This window comes from Kryptolebias marmoratus, linkage group LG7 (genome assembly GCF_001649575.2).
Source record: "Kryptolebias marmoratus isolate JLee-2015 linkage group LG7, ASM164957v2, whole genome shotgun sequence".
Classification (NCBI taxonomy): domain Eukaryota; kingdom Metazoa; phylum Chordata; class Actinopteri; order Cyprinodontiformes; family Rivulidae; genus Kryptolebias; species Kryptolebias marmoratus.
In genome coordinates, this window is record NC_051436.1 from 637,316 (window position 1) to 656,651 (window position 19,336).

Sequence of the window (19,336 nt, forward strand, 5' to 3'; positions counted from 1 at the left end):
TCATGAAGCCTCTCAGTCTCTCATGTTGTTCTCACCGACACCATGAGAGCAGATCTGAAGGCCGTTCCTTCCTCCAGGAGCAGATCTGAAAGCCGATCCTTCCTCCAGGAGGATTCATGAAGCCTCTCAGTCTCGTCAGCGAGTGATGAAAACTGCATCATGTTGTTCTCGGAGCAGCTTCGTCTGCTGCTTCGACACGAAGGCCTGACCGAACTGTTCCTCACAGCTCCAAGTGTCGTGTGATTGGTCAGGAGTTGTTGTGGGCGTGGTTATAAGCTTTAATGGAGCCATTTTGTTTCTTCTGCTCCGCTGAGAAGCAGCTGGAGGCTGATAGAAAATCCAGCCGTCTTTACAGCTGTTCCAGAAAAACTTAGAAACGTCTAAAAGACCGCAGAGACACAGGAGGCTCTTCTTCTGTGGTGGCTGACAGGAAGTGCTCCTCAGACGGGCGGCGTCGGGACACGTTCCCTTCGTTCACTCATCATTGTTCACCATCAGATTTCCAAACACCAAACAGCGTGTTCTGTCTCAGTCGGTTTAATAAACACGTCTGATCGCAGTGAGGGAAACAAAACTGTCCAAGGACAAGTGTGACGCATCGAGAGCCGGGCAGTAAGTAACAAATCCAGACGGGGAGGGAACTCTAATTTTCCCTGATAAACACGGCGACAGTAACACCGGAGCTAACTCCGCCCACACAGTCTCCCCACTTTGGGATTTTGACCCAAAACCTTTAAAAACAAGTCATTAATGTTTGAAATCAAAGAAATGACAACTGGAGGGTTTTATGAGAGTGTTTGACTAAAAGAAAATCACGAGTTTGATATTTTGTTTCATTGCACCTGTAAAGTTTGCACTGTTAAGAACCCTGAAAAGGTAAATGAAGTGTAAAGAGACTCAGGAGGGGAAGCCCAGTGAGGAAGAGGAGGAACCATCACTTCCACCCTGACATGTTGTAACAGAGGCTCAAACTTTGGTCCTACAGCCGGCATGGAGGCACTAATTAAATCTCAGGAGCAGCAGAAGGTGGGGGAGGGGTCTACAAGTCCCGGCAGGACCCCAGACCCAGGCAGAACCCGGATTTCTTGGAGCCAAATCTAACATGTAGCAGCAGAGTGTCCAGTCCAGCAGACTACGTGCAAAACTAAATATGATTAATTCAATAAGGCAGGGATTAAAAAGGGGTGTGGCTTTAAAAAAGTTCAACTTTAGCAAAGAGCCAATCATGCATCAGAGCTACAGACACTGAAACTACCACAGAAAGAGGGGGCTTCGGACCCCAGAGCCTCCAGTCCTGCAGTCAGCAGTAAGACCACATGATGAGGTTTTTCTTTTTTAAAGAGTCTGAACGCTTTAACAACAGCAGTAGGTGGATAACACGGGAGAAAAGTACTTTTAACCATTTATTAGTAGTTTAGAGATGCCCTGATAACCCTGAACATGTTGACAGTCAGTAAAGTAGCTCTCTAAGGTTATTGCTGATGTCTTTCCGCCCTGGTGTTGTGTTAACACACACCTGTCTGCTCCTGGTTTTCTAGAGGTGGTCCCACTGATGCCGATCAGGTAATCAATACGTTTGATCAGCAGCACCTGGCTGACATCTGGGAGGGGGATTTTATTTTTGTGCTGAAGTAATAATGACAGGATAAAAAGTCAGTTTAACGTCACACATTCTCACTCATGGCAACAATTACATGAATGTTTGTGTCCTAAGATGTAAGCTAACATTCCCAGCCTAGCATTCCTTAAAGAGATGCATATCAACAAAGTTTTAAACAAATATCTTGCATGATCAGGTAGAGCTCAGAATATGTTGGGGACGACTATCAGCTGCTACGATACCGCAGAGTGACGGAGGTGGAGTCATTATTTGTTTGCTAAATCCGGAACTGCTCTAGGCTGTAATTACTGGAGGCTAGTCAGTCAAAACTGAGACAATGTGGGGAACTTTTCTGTTTTCTGTGTCACAGGCAGCCAGTTTTCATGTGCACGGCTTGCAAAACTGCACTCTTGTCTGTTGCTGACCTCAGCAGCTGCTCCCATGTTTATGATTTAAACAGCTGCAGTACATTACTGAAACAAAGATAAGGACCAATTATTATTATTTATTCTGTGTATTTAGACCTGGACATTAGCAGCTGTAGCCTCGAAGATTTTAAGATAAGAAACGTAAACATTTTCTCTTCAAATCAGACATTAAGCTTCTAAAATAAATAATATTTAAACAGGGTAGAGTGAACTTTCTCTGCAGGCAGCACCTTAAACACGCCTGCACTGAGAGCTGTGCTTATTTATTCCAGCAGTTAGAGACGCATCTCAGAGCTGCTGTTTCTGTCAGCTGTGGTGAAAGGACACGTCTCATCTGTTGTCCTGGGGGGTGGGGAGGCTCCCAGGACAGCCCCCAGCGGCGCCCAGCAGCCCCCAGTGGGTGAAATTCACCAACTGCTGTTGGTAACTTCTGCTTTTACAGCCAAACAGTTTGCAGAAGTGTTCACAGCTCAGTGCCTGCAGCAGGATGGGTGTGTGCGTGTGTATGTGTGTATGTGTGTGTGTGTGTGTGTGTGTGTGTGTGTGGGCGTGTGTTTGTTTTTTTAGTTCACTTTAAAATCAAGAGTGAGTCAAAATAAGCACTGGGATTTAGAGACCCAGGCCTGTTTTTGGGATTTATGGCTCTTTGAACGACTCGTCACACGGTTCTGCTGGTTCTGGTTCTGGTTCTGGTTCTGGTTTGGGTGGGTTTAGATGACATCACTTATCACTGTTAGAGACACTTTGGGCTTCAGTCCAGTCCGATCTGGTCCTTCAGGGTGGTTTTCAGTCACATGACCTCTCATCGTTTAAACGATTCTGGCTCCAAATCCTTGTTTTAATTCTGGTTTAAGAGACAATGTATGCTCTAACCTTTCATCTTTCCTCGGACTGTTGGGTGAACGGAGCAGCACATCATGGAGTCTGGAGAACTTCCTGGCTGACGTTAGCAACTTCAGGTCGTCCGTCTATGAAAACATGTGGGAGCTAACGTTAGCTGGGTGTTTACATGTGAGTGGACTCGTTAGCTGCCTCAGTGTTGGTATAAACTGTATTTATTGTTTTACTGACCAGATTCTGACTGCAGTGTGGTTCGAGGCTGAGGGGCGGAGCCAGAGGAAGGTGGGCGGATCACCTGGTTGCTTCTCCACCCTGAAGCCGGAGGTGTTTAACCATGTTGGTCTGCTTCACCTGATCTCATCTCACTGCAGGTGCTGAGCTGCCGTACACGCTTCCTGTGGATTCTTCTTCGTTGGTGTTTGTTGGCTTCTTCTTCCTGTTGGTGGAAAGTATCGAAAGTAGGAATTGAAATTAAAAATTCTGAACGATTCCTGGAGAATCGGAATGTTGGTCCCGGTTCCAATCGATTCTCGAGACTCGATGCCCAACCCGACCGTTCAAATTTAATTTAATTTAACTTTTTTTGTCAGAGAGTGAAGTTTATAAAGAGGCTTTTTGCTCTGAAGTGAACCTCAGGTTTACCTTAAAACAAAAACCAGAATCTGACCCAACAGGAACAACAGGACGGCTGTCAAACGGCGTTAGCCTCAGAAAACAACCTCAAATATCACTTTTTGTGACATTTAATATCCTATGTGTGCTTTTTCTTTAACCTTTTAATACACAAAAGTTTTTATTGTGTCTGACTGACGTTTATAAATTAACAGTAAAATAAAATAAAACACATTTCAAACTTCTTTCTTGCATCTGTTATTTTACTATCTTTTGTTTATTCATTTTTTAAATGTTTAAAATAATTGATTCAGGTTACTGCTTAATAAAAAAGTTTCTTATTACTTTTTATAAAATGGGGACTATATGATGAGAAATTACTGTACCCTGGACTGTTGATTAAAACAACACTGAAACATTAAAATAACTTAATATATTTCAGTATTAAGTGCAATGACTTTTAATTAATCACCTAATTTTTATTTTTCTGTTACTGGTAATTATCTACATGTAATTAATACCAGATGTTTTCTTCACAATATGAATAAAACAACATAAAAACAAACAGATTTTTATAAAACACCACAAATAAGAACTGAAATTTCCAAGAAACAAACCACAACAGTATTTTATTGGTCTTTTCTGGGAACAAAGTTCTGTTTTTAAACATTCAGTCTAATTCTGATCATAATAAACATGAAGACGTCCCTGAACAGACGTGGTTTGAGGTGGAACAGGAAGATTAGGTGCGCTGGTCTCATTAGGAGTTAAACCTGGTGACTGCAGGCCAACCAGTGTGAAGTCGGATCCACTCGAAGTAATGAGCCACCTGCAACGAGACAACAGACCCGACGTTCATCACCACTGGTCCTGAAATCATAGCAGGAGCGTTTCTGCAGAGGTCCAACATCCACCACCAGCAGTAATTCAGGACTTCCTTTGACAAAATGCTGACATTTTCATGGTTTACATGTTTAAGAAGTGTACAGTAAACCAGGATAAAAACAAGTTTAGTTTTCTGTGGACAGAGCTCAGAGCTCCCCTGATCCAGACGGACATAACTGTGATTAAAACAGAAGAATAACGGCTGAATCGTAACAGAGACTCCTGCTGGTTCCCCCATTAAAGTGTAGCACAGCTACTTGTTCAGTTCTGTCTCGTGTACACAGCGTACATGTATTTATTTCAGTGTAACTGTGTTTTACCTGTGTATAAACTCCAGGGAACCCTGGCTGTCCACACCTCTCCCCCCAGCTGACGATCCCCCACAGGTAGGACACTCCAAGTTCGTCCTCACAGACCAGAGGACCTCCACTGTCCCCCTGACACGAGTCCACGCTGCCCTCCAGGTCCCCTGCACACAAAACAAACCCAGGTTTAACTCTCCAACATGACGAGAAGGCAGCTTCTTGTGTTGGTTGTGTGCACGCCCACCTGCGCACATCATCCCTGGTTTAAAGCGATCTTTGTAGGAAGATTCACAGCCTTCGATGAGGGAGACGTTGGCCCACAGCAGCACCTGGGCAGACCTCCCATCTGAGGAAAACATGCCTTTACTCAAACCTCTGAATGATTCAGGTACAAACTGACACTCTGAGCATGAAGCAGCCCGCGAAGTTTGGAGAGTAAAAATAACTAAAGAATCAAAAATGTTGTCTCAGATTGTCCCGAGGGCTGCAGCGAGCTGACCATTAGTGTCGTTTGCTAACTCCAGAATGTGTCTTCCTGTGTGGGAGCTTCTACATAAGAGTGGAGAAATGTGCAACCCTGCGGGGGTCTCTGTGACCCGACCAATGAATGGATGGACTGAAACCACATGTGCAACTTTAAAATAACTCGTATTCTACTGAGGTGCAAATATGGCACAGTACTGCAGGTTTTTGACAGTTCTCTTGTTTCATATTTATCCTAATGTTGAGCCACTGTTACTCCATATTTCCACTCCATACGAGGATGGAACCATGACTTTGGAGCTGAGGGTCTGTTTGTACCTGCTGTCCGCCCCCAGCCGGAGATGCTGCAGGTGTGGTTGGGTTGGAACAGGTGAGTCGTCCAGGGAACACACACAGCCCTGATGGCTGGGTTGTCCTCGAAGCATTTATCTGTGAAGGGAAGCTTCTGCAGCTTTATGAGAGCGATGTCATTTTCATACGTGGTGGGGATGTAGCTGCAGGGAATATTTACACAGACACAGTGACTCACTCAGGAACATTTAATAAAATGTTATGTTTCCGGTATTCAGGGATGTTTTTCATACTTTGGATGGATTTGAATGTCTTCCACAGGAACGATGTCCGTCGTTCCTTGAGCTCGAAACTTCTTCCAGAGAGAAAACTTTATTCTGAATGCAGAAGGGTTGGGCCTGGGGAAGAGACGCTGCTGTTAAAACAACTCAGAGCTTCAGATGGTACCAACATTATTATGACTGTTGCTGCCATTAGAACCGCAGATCAGTTTCTATTTTTTAAATACTGTAACTGTAATCCAGATAGTTCAGAAAAAAGTAGTTGACTTGAGCTGGATTTAACTAATAATCCTATGAAGAGATGACTTATTTGTTGTGTTATTTGTCTGGTTCTTTGGGCCGTGTGGTTCGTTGAACCTGACGCAGTGAGCAGCAGTGAGGACCCAGCAGCCTCCGATGTACGCCCCTCCACAGTCGATCCTCTTGTTTTCCTCCAGAGCGATCTGCCACTGGATCTGAGTCTGCAGAGCAACGAGAAGAAACGTTGAGTCCGAATGCAGCGCCCCTCATCGTTTCCTGAAAAACCTGCAGTCTTCCCGTCAGACCCAGAGGAACAGCTTCTGCCGACTCATGATGTTGGAGCCAATGACTGATGTTAAAGATGGAGTCCATTTTATTTTTATAACATCTACTGAACTATTTGAATACAACAGTAGGAGTCTAATTAATAATAATGGTTTGATGTGAATGTCTGTATTTGTCTTTAGTCAGATGATGTGTTCATGATACAGCTGAGTAAAACTACTTAACTTTATTAGTTTTAAATGAAATAAGTTTGTGGGTCTTTATCCTAACGAGATAAGTGAAGGACACATTTTAAAAGTCAAGTTACTCACAGGGAGCGCCGGGATTCCTCCCACCACCCTCTTCCTCCGGCTGGACCTTCCTCGCTCCACCACGTCCACATCGTCCACCAAGTCCTTGTTGGGAATGCCACACTGAAGCTGGGCCTCCAGGACCTTCCTGTTGGTTCTTGTTTCTGGAGGTAAACGTGCACAGAGCGCCGTAGGTTCATGTCCCGGCTGAATGAGCTTTTCATTGGTTGGGATTCTAGAGTCCAAATGTTTTAATTCAACAAACATGAACCAACCACTAAAATCCCAGGAGAAGGGAGGTTATAGTTATAGTTTATCAGTTTAATGAGGTTTTAAAGGAAATATTGATAAAACATCATCCAATTTTTTTTGACATTTTCCTCAAAACAAACAAAAATCTTAAAAAAGCAGAGATATTATTGTTGAACCAGAATATAAAAAGTATGTGACTATTATATATGAAGCCACAGATATACATTTATTTTTATCCTGAAATTGATCAAATTAATTGAAAAGGAAACAATCAGTAAAGTTATTTCAACCAATCAGAGCAGACCAAGGTTTGTGGGATGGGTACGACTTCTTTTACAGAAGTATTTTAATTTTCAGTGGAAACAACAACTCCCTTTTCCATTTTCTAAAAAAAGAGTGGCCCACTTCTAATGAAAGAGCCGGTGCTGAAGTCACGTACCGTTTCTGCGAGAGACGTATTCTGAAAAAAGGAAGACAGCAAATGTTTTAAATCACCACAAACACGCTCAGTTCTAGTTTTTATTGAAACTTTAAATATTCTTTTTCTGAATATTTTATTACCTAAAGGTGTTTGTGTCAGGTTCATATTATCCGATGCTGCAAAAACCAGAAACACGTCATTATTTAGTCGACAGCGTTCTTTGATTAACGTTTAAAAGGCCTGGCCTCTGTTTATGAGTGTTTAGTTTGTTTTAATGAAGTTGTTGTCTTACAGAGCGCTGTGGTGTGTTTCGGAGATTCATCTGCTCCATCCAGACAGTCGATGTGTCCGTCACCAACTGCTTCTTTATGCACACAAACACCTGTCCTACAGAGGAACGCTCCGTTCCTGCATTCTGACAAACACAACCACCCTCACATAAACCAGGGACGTACGTTTAATTTATCTGATCTGGTTGTTTTTTGTTCGCTTTACTTTTGCAGCACATCTCATCGCTCCGGTCGCCGCAGTCGTCCACTCCGTCACACGTTTGGTTCCTGGAGATGCACTTCTGGTTTGCACAGGTAAACTCACATTCTACAAAAAATAAATAAATGCAAAGAGGTGGTTTTAAAATGAATTCAACTGGATTATCAGCAGGTTGGAGTATTTTACTGGAAAGGATCAGAATGAACTTGGTTAAATAAGAATACAGTTACACTGAATTTAATCACAAGGATGTGCAAGAATGTCAACGTCCTTGTGTTCATATTTAGACGTTTCTTTGGTTACTGGCCTGCATGCAGATTTGGAAAATCTTAGCAAACAAAATTTACGCCACACAGACTTTTTGTCCTGGTCATGAAACACAGCACCAACTCTTAAACCTGTTTGAGAGTGAATGGCAGTTTTGTTGACTTGGAGAAGGCTTATGACCCTCATGGTGTCCTGTAAAGGGTGCCTGGTGAGTAAGGGGTTTGGGGCTCCCTTCTTCTTCTCCCTGTACAATCACACTGAGAGTTTGGTTTACTTTGCCACTAATAAGTCAGACTTGTTTCCAGTAAGTGTTGGTTTACACCAGAGTGCCCTTTGTCACCACCTCTGCTCATAACTTTTATGGACAGCATTTCTAAGTGCAGCCAAGGAGTGGAGGGTCTTTTGGTAGATGATGTGGTCCTGTTGGCCCCACTGATCTGGAGCCTCCAAAAGAGGCTGGAGCATTTTGCCACCACCTCAAGAGGAGGGGTATCTCAGGGTCTTGTTCACAAGTGGAGGCAGAATGGAGCAGGAGCCTGAGGAGCAGATTGGACATTAGCTGCAGATGCTGCATTGATCTGTTGTGATGAAGAAAAAGATGAACCAAAAGGTAAAGTCCTCTGTTTACTGATAAAGCTAGGTTCCATCTCTAACCTTTAGTCATGAGTTATGGGTGATGACCAAAAGATTCATATTGCAAAGACATGCAGTTGAAACGAGCTTCCACCTCTGAAAGGCCTCATCCCGATGGATGGGGGGAGGGGGGAGGGTGGGGGAGGGTTCAGGTATTTGGGAGGAGCTCAGAGTGGAGTCACTGTTCCTCCATGTCAAAACGGACCAGTTCAGGTGGTCTGGGCAACAGGTAAGGACACCTTCTGGATGCCTTCCAGGGGAGGAGTTTCAGACTTGTCCAACTGGAAAGCCTCAGGGCAGAACCAGGACTTATTGTGGAGATTTTATCTTCCAGCTATCCTGGGAATGCCTGGAACTCCCCCTGGATGAGCTGGAGGAGGGGGAGGTCTGAGGAGCTCTGTGTAAGCTGGCACTTCCATGATCCAGTCTCAGAAAAGTAGCAAAAGATGGATGGTCAGATGAACGGATGTTCCATGAACCACTGAACCAAACCTTTCACAACAACCTAACAAGACTTTTGTTGTGACTTGTGTCTACAGAAACTGAAGTGCAGTGACAAAGTGTTGCAGATTCTGAACATACAGACCTTCAGGTGCCTCCTTGTAACAGGTGGCTGCAGCTACCTTCCTGCCGACAGTTTTCACCTTGTTGAAGATTTCACACTCAGCCAGCGACGTCTCGTAGCCTTGGCAGCGGATGCTGACGCAGCTGCTGGGAAGATCTGGATTGTCCCTGTCGGCCGTCAGGGTGTTGTAGTCCACAGCATCTGCAGATACTGCACCCCTGTACACATGGTAGGTTTTAGTTTACCAACAATATTTTAAAAAGGCTGGTCCTTTATGTTTATTAGAACTATAAATATATCTCCTCACAATGGGTGTTTCTGCTCCATGCAAGCTACATTAGCGGCCGCAGTGTCCCACATCTCCTGACACACCAGAAGGTTCTCTCCACCTCCAGCTCCATCAGGAAGAAAGATCCTGATCATTCCTGTGTCTGTGTCCACTGAACTTTTGAACTTTGGAATATTATCTGCGGTCAGTAAGACATAACAGAAATAATATCCATAAATAGGAATACCAAAAGCATCACAAGGCTCTAAAGGTGTCTGTGTGAACGAACCTTTACAATTTTCCCCAAAGTGAGAGAAAAGCGGATTCTTGTTCCGGCATGAAACTGCCATTGCCTGGGAAACAAATCACAACTTTGTCTAAAAACAAGAAAAGGTGGTATCTCACTGGGTTGTGAGACTCCAGAATGTCCTGAAACGTTTACGGTGTTTCTCAATTCCTACAGAGGCACAAGGTCCTGTCGCTTGATCTTTAAATGTTTGAAAAAACTGCAACAGATTCTCAATGTAGTCAGAATCATTGTGGATGCTCCAACTCATCTCAAGAGTGTTATTTCAACATCTGCACAGGAGCTCTGACAGAAAACATGTCCAGGACTAAAGAAACATCCTGATGATTAGAAAACTGGTCTAAATCTGGGGGGACTGCTGCCAAGGTGGGTACAAAGCAAGCCGAGGCAGATATGGGCAATAAAATAATGTGAAAGGCCAAGAATGCAGTTTTGCAGGCCATGCACTGAAAAACAAGACAGGGTTATCAAAATCTATGGTCATTTGGTTGCAAATACTCAGAATTCAGTGAAACTAGAAAAGAAAATCCACCTGTTTTATTGCAATGTTTCCTCAGTTTTGAGTCTCTGTCTTGTCTCTAACTAGTTGCTGCCCAGTGAGAAACTACCTGAAGATAAAGGTCCATAAACATCTAAAGAACTGACTAATTCCTGATTTTATACTTTAGAACCAACACCTTCAAGTTACCTGGCAGTAGGATCTATAGTTCCTGTGATTTGTCCCACAGATTGGTTTCATGTCCTCAAAGGGACACAGGTAGGGTGGTTTACAGGAACACTGTCCATCAATGCAACGCTCCCATGGAGGACAAAACACCAGGCTGCACGACGCCCGGGTCAACCTGACGAAGGTAAACCAGCACGTTATCTAACGTTATCTAATATACAGCCACAAAACACAAAGTATGTCCGAACCTCTGGTTCTTTTTGTCCAGACACTCGTGTGAAGCCAGGAACTCGTCAGCTTCCTGTTTGGGGATCACTTGGGCGGATGTGGCCGGCGTGGTGGGGGGCAGGGAGGGAAGCGGCGGTCTCTTTTGGACCTTTCGGGTCTGCTCGGTTAGGGATGATGGCCGATCTTGTTCTGGTGGACTATCCTGAGGAAAAGATCAGAAGAATGAAGAGGATCTAAATGTTTCAGCTTTATGCAGATGATATACAACTTTAGTTTCTTTTTTATAAATTTCATTATGACAGAATATTATTACAGTAGCTGACATAATCACAGTGGTGTGGACTCCATTTTGGCAGACTAAAACGTGTCTGATTGTTGGTCGTTTGTCCAGTTGACTCAAATAAACTTTGTTTGCTGCAGATGTGACTCTCTTCAGTTTGGTGTTGTCTGGAACAGCAGAGGACTGAAAATACTTAAAGGTAGGAAGTTTTATTTACAGATCTGTATGACAGGCCGGTTAGACACCAGAGAGAACTGAAGTAGGATGGAACTTGACCTAAGCAGAAATGTAAACATTACTTCAGCTTTGCCAGGAAATAATGTAGGTCAGCAGAAACCTTTCTGGTAAATGATGTTTACTGGGACGTCTAATACTCAGAGGAACTTCATGTAAAACTGTGTCATTCTGTAACATTTGTCCTTAACAAACATTATCAACCTCTGTTTTAATTACATATTCTGACATAAATACAGTTTTCAGAAGTTATGCTGATTTCTTACATTTAGTGCTCTAAATCCGAGAAGATGAGTAAAATTAAAACTTAAACTTTATTAAATCAGTGCAGACTTTCTTCATTAGTGGTCCTGCTAGGATCCACCAGGGTTCCCCCAGAAACCTTTTACTGAGTCATATTCCTTCATGGTTGGTAACATTCAGCAAATGTTCCCCTAAAAGTAAACATCAGTAGTTTCTTGCATGTTTTTCAGTTTTTTTTTACTGTATTTTTATTTTCTGTTTTCAGAAACTGTAATATATTGCATATTACAGTTTCTGCAGCACTTTTAAGTAAAATTTGCACCTTTTGAAGCAACATAAGAATAAATCTGACTCACCGTTTCTGAGTGAAGGATGAGAAGAAACAGCAAGAAGAGCGACTCGGGTCTCATCCTGACAGACATAAAAACAGCTGAAATATCACTTTACAGCAACAGAAATAAACTACAGTGAAGAAAAGCTCTCCACAGAAGTCAAAGCATCAGACTGAGAAGCTGTTTCTTTCTGAGAGAGGACTCAACCAGCAGCCTGATATCTGCTGATGTCAGCAATCAATCATTAGCTCGTCGGGTCTTTGTGTACCCATGATCCTCCTGACTCACTGAAACACACAACCAAGGCAACGACAGGCGGGAAAATCCAGCAAAAACATAAACATGTAGGTGGTGTTTCAGCTCAAAGGTCAGCCTCTGAATGTGGCGACTGACGATTTTATTCTGGAGGGGTTTTGATTTATTCAGCCGGTTGACACGGAGCTGAATCAGAAGGATCATTTTATGACATAACGAGGTTCCTTTCAGTAATCATTTATGTTGGAACAAATAAAAGTGCAGTTTGAGGCTGCAGCCTTTTCTGACCCTGAGGAAAATCAACAAAATGGACAAAAGAGTTAAAGTTCAACACTGAATCAATAAAGAACATTTCAAAATCATTGCTGAAACACTTCGACTCTGACAAACAGTCGGTGCTTTAAATGTAACAGACTGGGCAAAAGTCTTAATTCGATTCTGCTTCCATCGTTTTCTGGATGATATTTAAAATCTGTAAATCTATCTGAAAACGTTTCAAAATAAAAGTTGGCTGCAAGAGACTCCTCCAAAGTTTGTCCAAGGCTTACTTTTTAGTTTGCATTTCTGCCTGTCTGTTTTTATGTAAATCAACAAAGAACATCCAAAGACACTTAAAATAAGCTGCTTTATTAAATTCTGGATTTATTTTCATCACAATCTGTTTACAGAACTTCATCTGAGGAAATGTCTCAGAAACTCAAATTAAAACATTTCAAGACACTAAAACACTTTTTAGATTAAATGTTGCTTTTATACGTTTTTTCCTCCAACCTGAAAATGTGCCGTTCTTCAGACGAGATAAATACAAGTTCTCCTTGGAAATAAAGGAAGACAGATTTTTATCTGAGTAAGAATCACACATTTAACCAACAATTAATAATTTAAAACCCAAACCTCTGACAGGAAGAGAAGACTGGAGCAGTTTTAATAAAACCTAGATAAAGTTTGTTTATTTGTTAAAACCGTATAAATCATAAATCATCTCAAACTGAAGAGAATTTAACTGTCAGCATCATGAAGAATAAAAACAACAAATAGAAAATGGAAGCAGAAGATTTGAATTTGGTTCAAGTTTAAACTCCTGATAAACAATATTTCAGTTTGCAAATAAAAACAAAATAATAAAAGTAGATTTTACAGAAACACTAACAGCACAAAGAAGCATTTTTTGTTCTTGAGTGAATGAAGGCATCAGGAAAGAATTATGGCTTCTGGGATAAACGGAACCATTTTCATTTCAGACAAAACAGATATAAAGATTTACAGGAAGGAAGCAGTTTATCAAAATCAAAACCTTATTTTCTGAACAAACATCTTCCACTAAAGTTATTTTATTACCACAGGAAATCATGCATATATGAACCAAACCACCAGGTTTAATAACAATTATGTTTTTTTGCAAACTGTTGCTTAAATAATTAAAAGCACAGAAACTTTTCCTCGTCTGCATCGTTACAAGTAAAAAGATGCAGATAACACTTTAATGCTTTTAGTTCAGTAGATAATCATTAAAACCTCCAGTTTAAAACCAGTCAACACAAAGTTCATGTTTTATTTCCACGGCTGGCTTTCTGAACAGACATCATGTTCCTTTACCTGCAGAATGAGTAAACCAGACTTGAATCGCCCATTAAAATTAAATTTATATTTATTTGCTTCTTGTTTCAGGAATGTGGTCGACTTCCTGATCCTTTCAAACAAACAGCCTTCAGCTCCTGGAGCTGTTTTCACCTGCTTCAGGTGATAAAATAAGACTTTCAGATAAGAAATAAGAGACTAAAGTTACTGTAAGAAAATATAGTTACACACGGCCTCTGATCTCACCCGGCTGATTTATTGGTCGTGCATCATGAACAACTTTAAAGCATCACATAAACGCCACGACTTGACGGTTCCATATGTCACCCGAAACTGAAAGTACCCAACCCCGCGCTGCTCTCACAGTCTGTCAGGTTCTTATTTGAGCTGACAGCTGCGTATCAGCGGCTTTGTGTTCTTAGAAGATGCATCTCATAAATATCCCATCTATGACGTCATGAGGTTGCTGAAGCGGCCATATTGTGTTGGCGTTATAAGAGCACCAACGATGTCTGCAGTGTTTACATCACCCCACAAACATGGCCCTGGAAGAAACTGATGTTTGAGCTGCTGTTACGGGTTTGGTTTTGGACAGAAGACAAACAGGAAGTGAGAAGATGGCGGCTGAGGCTGTGGCGAGACGCCGACAGAAGCCTGAAGGTGATGGTGAACGCTGCAGCAACATGAGAGCAGAACGCCAGCAGACAGGAGGCAACTCCACCATCCTGACATCCAAGAACGCTGGAACGTTCCCATCTTCAACCCGAAACACACAAGATGCAGACCATAAGAGAACCCGTCCTTAAGTTACAGCAGATATGTCACAAGAGTTGACTTTTTACAGCATAAACTTCATTTCTCTGAGTAAAAATGTGTCAGAACACTGAGAGGAGCATTAGATTGATTTTATACAGAAGCTTAAAAGATTTATTTCCTAAGCCTACAGGAAACATTCCTGTTTCAGGTGGTTATTTACTTTTTTAAAGTTTTTTTTAGTTTTATTACAATCATTTTCTTGTCCTTAATCTGTTCAGAAGACAGAAGGATCTGACAACTTATTATTTAACTGTTGGCTTTGAAATTCTATTTTCTGTAAAGACAAAGTAGAAAAAGACTAAAAACAGTCAAATAACCCTCCCTGGCATGAATTGTGCTTCAGGTAAAACCTGTTTTCTGACAAAAGAACAAAAGGAACGTCTGTTTGAGGATAATCTCTATTGAATTGTAAAATCCCTCTAAAAACCCGACTAACTGGTTGAAGAACAGAACCTGTTTATTCAAAGTCTGGAAGCCCTGAGACTCAGCCACACAGAGACACAAACATGTAACGAGAAGTGAAATGAAACACTGAACATGAACAATTATCCTGTTTTCTTTTTATTGCACAACAATCTCTGCCTGAACATAAAGCCTTTATATACAATAACGTCTCATATCAGACAGAAAGGACCACAAACGTCTGAGAACATGCGTTTCTACACAAGTACAGATTGAGACACACACAGAGGCACTGACGAAACATTTTCTCAGCAAAGATTGTGGCAACGAGAGGCGGACCTCATCATTAAAGGTCAAAGGTCAAAGCATCAAACAGCTGCATCATTTATGTGGAAGCAGCAGTTTTTATATGAATGCATGTCGCCCGCCGCCTCACCAGCCAAGGATCTGCAGCGGGGATGACTCTCAGCTACTTCCACCCCACGCTTCAGCTTCCAGCCTGTAGAAATGACTGAGGTACACGTGTCTGCTGTGGCAGCCATCTTGATTCAGCTGTCGATACAATGATTACTTTCAGAGTTTCATTAAACTCCATCAGCTTGTTGATGAGATATTTTACTAACAAACAGAGGATTTCCTGCCTGTCGTGGCGGCGGGTAACAATCCGTGTCTTATTTGAAGCTTTGAGCTGAAACCATCAGTTTTTCTCGTTGCCACAACGTTTGCAGGCTTGTCTGGACTCGATTATATTTCAGTTTCAGGGTTTTTCCTGGTTGTTCAGAAGTTAAACTTCAGGTCACACAGAGATGTCCAAACATTTACGGTACAGGCACAGAAAGAAAGCCAGACAAACACGAATGATTTGGTCTTCAGGTTGGAGGCTAATTTATCTGACGGTGAATTCATCCAACTAACAGTTTGAAATGGAAACAAAGACACCTCCAGTGTTTCCATCAGTTCCTGCTTCCTACAAACCACTCTTCACCTGCATCAGAGCTCGTTAGACGCAGGGATCTCCAGAAAATAGATTGTGCTTATCTTATGATTGACCATAAATCTGCTTTTGATCTAAATAATTTACAGTATATTTTAGGACATTACACAATATAAGAAAAGCAACAAAAAGGCCTTCCTCGGTTTGTTCACTGCTAAACTTGTACAAAAATAAGAACATTATTCAGACGAAGCCCTCGGTCTTTGCAGAGGATGAGGCTTGTTTCAGTTGTGCAAATATTTCTCAGAGGCAGAGCTGCTTTAGTGAGAAGAGAACGAGCTGCAGCCACGTCTCAGATCAGGCTCTTTGTTCGATGACAGAACGCTGCTGCTAAAACCGTTTCTGCATCATTTCATTTCTTAATAACACAAACCCTGATGCATCATCACTTTTTAAAGAGAAACCAACAAGCTGCTGGTTAACATGAGAGTAAACGGCTCGTTCAGATAAATCAGTGTCTCTTTTCTGTGTGGGATCAGCCCTGCAACAAAACACGGTTTTAAACCAGCATCCCAGCTTCTTAGTGTCTACAAACCTGCATGATGTGAAGCTGCTCTGTGTCTGAGAAGAAGAATGGATCCACCTGGCGTCCACACGCCGACCGAAGTCTTAACAGCACAAATTCTCTCATATTGCTGTTAAAAATGTGCAATTCTAGCCGTTAATCTCTTTCAAATGTGCATAAGAGCGTGTGTGTGTGAGCTTGGAATGAGTGTATTAAACTGTTTGTTTAAGCCACGACTGGTGAGAAGGCTGCAGACTGTACGTGCACAGACTCGTGCACACGTCCCATAATGCATCAGCAGGAAATCAAAGAGGCAAACAAAATGTGAAGCTGAAAAATACAAAGTGTTCCTGCTGTTACCATGAATAATTAACAGTTTCCATCCACGTCTCGTTCCAACCTGACTTGTTCCTTTTCAACAGGTTAGACTGGATTTCATGTTGTTCACACAAGAAAACTAAAGCCAACAAAAACAAACAATCAGTTTTACCAGCTGTTGGTTCTTCTTTTGGTTTGACGGCTGCTTTGTTTCTTTAAAACAAAAAGTTGCAACAAGCATCTATAAGTGAACAAACTGTTCATAACGAGCTCCTTAAATAAAAATAAAAAAAGAAAAGATTAGTTCCTTAACTTTGGGATTGTCCAAAAATAAACAAACAACTAGAAAGATGATAGGTTAGCTCCGCCCCTTGCAGTAAAAAACAAAGACAGTTCATGGAGGAGGAGTCTTTCTCAGCTGCTGAAGGAATAAATTAACAGAAAAATGATCAAACTAAAAACTAAATACCCATCCTTAGTAAACGCTTGTTCTCAGAAGCCAACAGAAGCCGTCTGGCTGGGCGATGAAGTCGTGTTACGGGGTGCCGACAGGAGATCCTTTCAGGCTGTTGAGGGCGGCGTGGATCCTGAAGTGCAGTCTGGACTCCATGGAGTAATCCTTGTAGTTCGTCCTGACCGAGAACAGAAACCATGTCAGGAACCTGAACCCTGCTCAGGTTTGAAACAACAGTTCAGCCACTTTAAATAAAGTCAGAATCTGAAGGGTTCCTTCCTGTCTGCAGACAGGAGTGTAAGCTGATCGTTAACAGATTAGAGGAGCTTAAACTCCAGACACACCTACAGAGTAAACAGGTGTGGAGCTGTTTGCAAAGCTTCACTGGAGAAAGTTAGAAATGTTCGTAGCTGCAGGATTTCTGTGACAGCTCTGTTTGTCTACATGCATGGAACCAGAACCCCCCGTGTGACCCGGACAGGAAGACGCGAGGAAAGACAGTGGAGGGGTGGACTCAGATCTGTAAGCGGAAAACAGAACTCACTTGGCGTTTTCGATGTAGGCGGTGGCCTTGATGAAGTCTCCCTGTTGTTTATAGAGCAAACCCAACTCGTAGAGAGTGAAGGGGATCAGGTAGTGATCGTATCGGATCCGGCTCTCGCTGCAAGCAAACGGACACACAAACAGAAGATTTAATCTCGCCTGGAACAGCCTGAACCAGTTTGTCCTTTGTTGTTCCTGTGTTACCTGGACAGGACCTGCGTGAAACACAGCTCGGCCTGCAGCAACCTGCCCAGGTGCTTCAGGCAGAGGCCCTTCAACATCTGGACCAGGCTGCTGTCATCTGGATGAAACTCTGAGGGATCTGAAGACGAGACCGTGACACTGCTCTTAAACAGAGGACTGACATAAATACTGACTCCTGAACGTCCTGCTCATAATACAAACACTGAGCTGCCATTTTAAAGCTCAACTTTCAGAACTGGGAATTTGGAAAATATGGAAAATAAAATCTGCCAGAAATGAAACAAACTACAAGTTTAGGAGAGAAAGTCAGGAGCAGCAAGTTCCTCCATTATAAAACAAGTCTTTAAAAGAAACGCTGACCGATGATCCGTCTGATCCTGGGAAGTAACGAGCCCTGCCTCTGCAGACGGACACAGTTTGGTTGAACCTGATTGGCCATCATTAGCGTTGGCACAATTAATGGCTAAGTTTAAAATGAGTAACTTTAAACTACGTGTTTTATTGTTATTGTCTGCCAAACCTTTAATAATTTACATAAAGGATTCAGTGCTTTGGTTAAGTTGGGTCTGCCACTTCTGTAAAGACCCACAGATCCAGATTTACTGGCTGAATATCAGAACTAGAACACGACCCTGTGGAACTCCAGATCTCTGCGAACAGAACCATCAGATGTTTCTTCTTCTTACTGGGGTCATTGCGAAGCTGCTGCTCAGCTTTCTCGATGGTGACCAGCAGAGCCTCGGTGTGGTCGGCTCTTTTCCCGACAATGGTAAAGCCGTTCCACACGTACATCATCTCCTGCAAACACGAGACCTCAGTTACCGAACATTTCATCCCCGGGAGGACTTACTGTAACAGAGTATAATACCAGTGCAGGGATGACCAGAGGGATGGGATGAGCAGCTTTGTAGCGTCTGGACTTGCGTACTGCAAACTTCTCCATGGGGATGGACTTTCCTGCCAGGCGCTGCTTCAGTCCCTCCACCTGCCTGCACACAAAGACACCTTAAAGTCACAACACACCTCCACCTTTGAACCACGACAGAAACCAGAACTACAGGAAGGATTCTTTGACAGAAGGCATGTCAGGGTTTGACACAAAAAGAAACGAGGGAGTTCTGACTCTTCTCAAACCTTAAAAAGGCCCGATTTCACATAAAACTGAGATCTCTGCAGATGTGTTGGGAATGACTCTCAGCTACTACCACACCAAACTACGGCTCAATAAGTTACAGCCATTGTTGTGTTGGTTTGATAAGCTGTGGTGGCCATCTTGAACTGGTTTAACTCCAAAAGTTAATGAGCTGCAGGTTCATGAGATACTTTATTTACTTGTATCCTCAATCTAAGACATGTTTGAGCTTAATGTTGCTCTAAAGACTGATGCTACATGTTTTATCCTGAAACATGAAGGGAAACCGACCTGAAGAGCTCCACGAGGTCCTCCCCCGTTTTCTTCACTTCTTCCTCTGACATCATGCTGAGGATGGCTGCCTTCTGGTACACATAGATCGCCTGCAGAGAAGCCACACCTGATCTTA

At 42.5% G+C, this 19,336-nt stretch overlaps 2 protein-coding genes and 1 long non-coding RNA gene across 6 annotated transcripts in view; all 3 read right to left on the reverse strand.

Moving 5' to 3' along the window:
• Positions 1-2,600: 2,600 nt before the first annotated feature.
• LOC119617212 lies at positions 2,601-3,232 on the reverse strand. Its single transcript, XR_005233435.1, has 2 exons — positions 3,100-3,232; positions 2,601-2,996 (listed from the first exon to the last, which is right to left on the reverse strand). It is a non-coding gene; the product is annotated as an uncharacterized LOC119617212 (long non-coding RNA).
• Positions 3,233-4,087: 855 nt separating this feature from the next.
• On the reverse strand, positions 4,088-11,947 carry cfi (complement factor I). Its single transcript, XM_017439425.3, has 17 exons — positions 11,751-11,947; positions 10,658-10,839; positions 10,431-10,584; positions 9,725-9,788; positions 9,475-9,634; positions 9,189-9,385; positions 7,709-7,810; positions 7,506-7,628; positions 7,354-7,389; positions 7,232-7,252; positions 6,562-6,704; positions 6,083-6,186; positions 5,738-5,842; positions 5,472-5,647; positions 4,915-5,016; positions 4,686-4,834; positions 4,088-4,309 (listed from the first exon to the last, which is right to left on the reverse strand). The coding sequence occupies exons 1-17, from the start codon at positions 11,814-11,816 to the stop codon at positions 4,241-4,243; spliced, it is 1,953 nt and encodes a 650-aa protein (XP_017294914.1). The 5' UTR covers positions 11,817-11,947; the 3' UTR covers positions 4,088-4,240.
• A 640-nt stretch (positions 11,948-12,587) lies between these two features.
• LOC108228339 (tetratricopeptide repeat protein 39B) overlaps positions 12,588-19,336 on the reverse strand; it is a 20,342-nt gene continuing 13,593 nt past the window's right edge. For all 4 annotated transcript variants that reach the window (XM_037976615.1, XM_037976617.1, XM_037976616.1 and 1 more), the window contains exons 14-19: positions 19,219-19,310; positions 18,664-18,784; positions 18,482-18,593; positions 17,796-17,913; positions 17,593-17,709; positions 12,588-17,226 (exon numbers count right to left, since the gene is read on the reverse strand). In XM_037976615.1, coding sequence (XP_037832543.1) covers positions 17,130-17,226; positions 17,593-17,709; positions 17,796-17,913; positions 18,482-18,593; positions 18,664-18,784; positions 19,219-19,310 — 657 coding nt within the window. In that variant the 3' untranslated portion in view covers positions 12,588-17,129. The remainder of the gene's footprint in view (positions 17,227-17,592; positions 17,710-17,795; positions 17,914-18,481; positions 18,594-18,663; positions 18,785-19,218; positions 19,311-19,336) is intronic.

Excerpts from the sequence above, each read along its gene's own strand:
- cfi (XM_017439425.3), bottom strand. The coding sequence starts at position 11,816 with ATGTCTGTCAGGATGAGACCCGAGTCGCTCTTCTTGCTGTTTCTTCTC. Across the intron at positions 5,017-5,471 it reads CGGCTGGGGGCGGACAGCAG|ATGGGAGGTCTGCCCAGGTG; the intron begins GTACAAACAGAC and ends TGTTTTCCTCAG. Across the intron at positions 4,835-4,914 it reads ACCAGGGATGATGTGCGCAG|GGGACCTGGAGGGCAGCGTG; the intron begins GTGGGCGTGCAC and ends TTTTGTGTGCAG.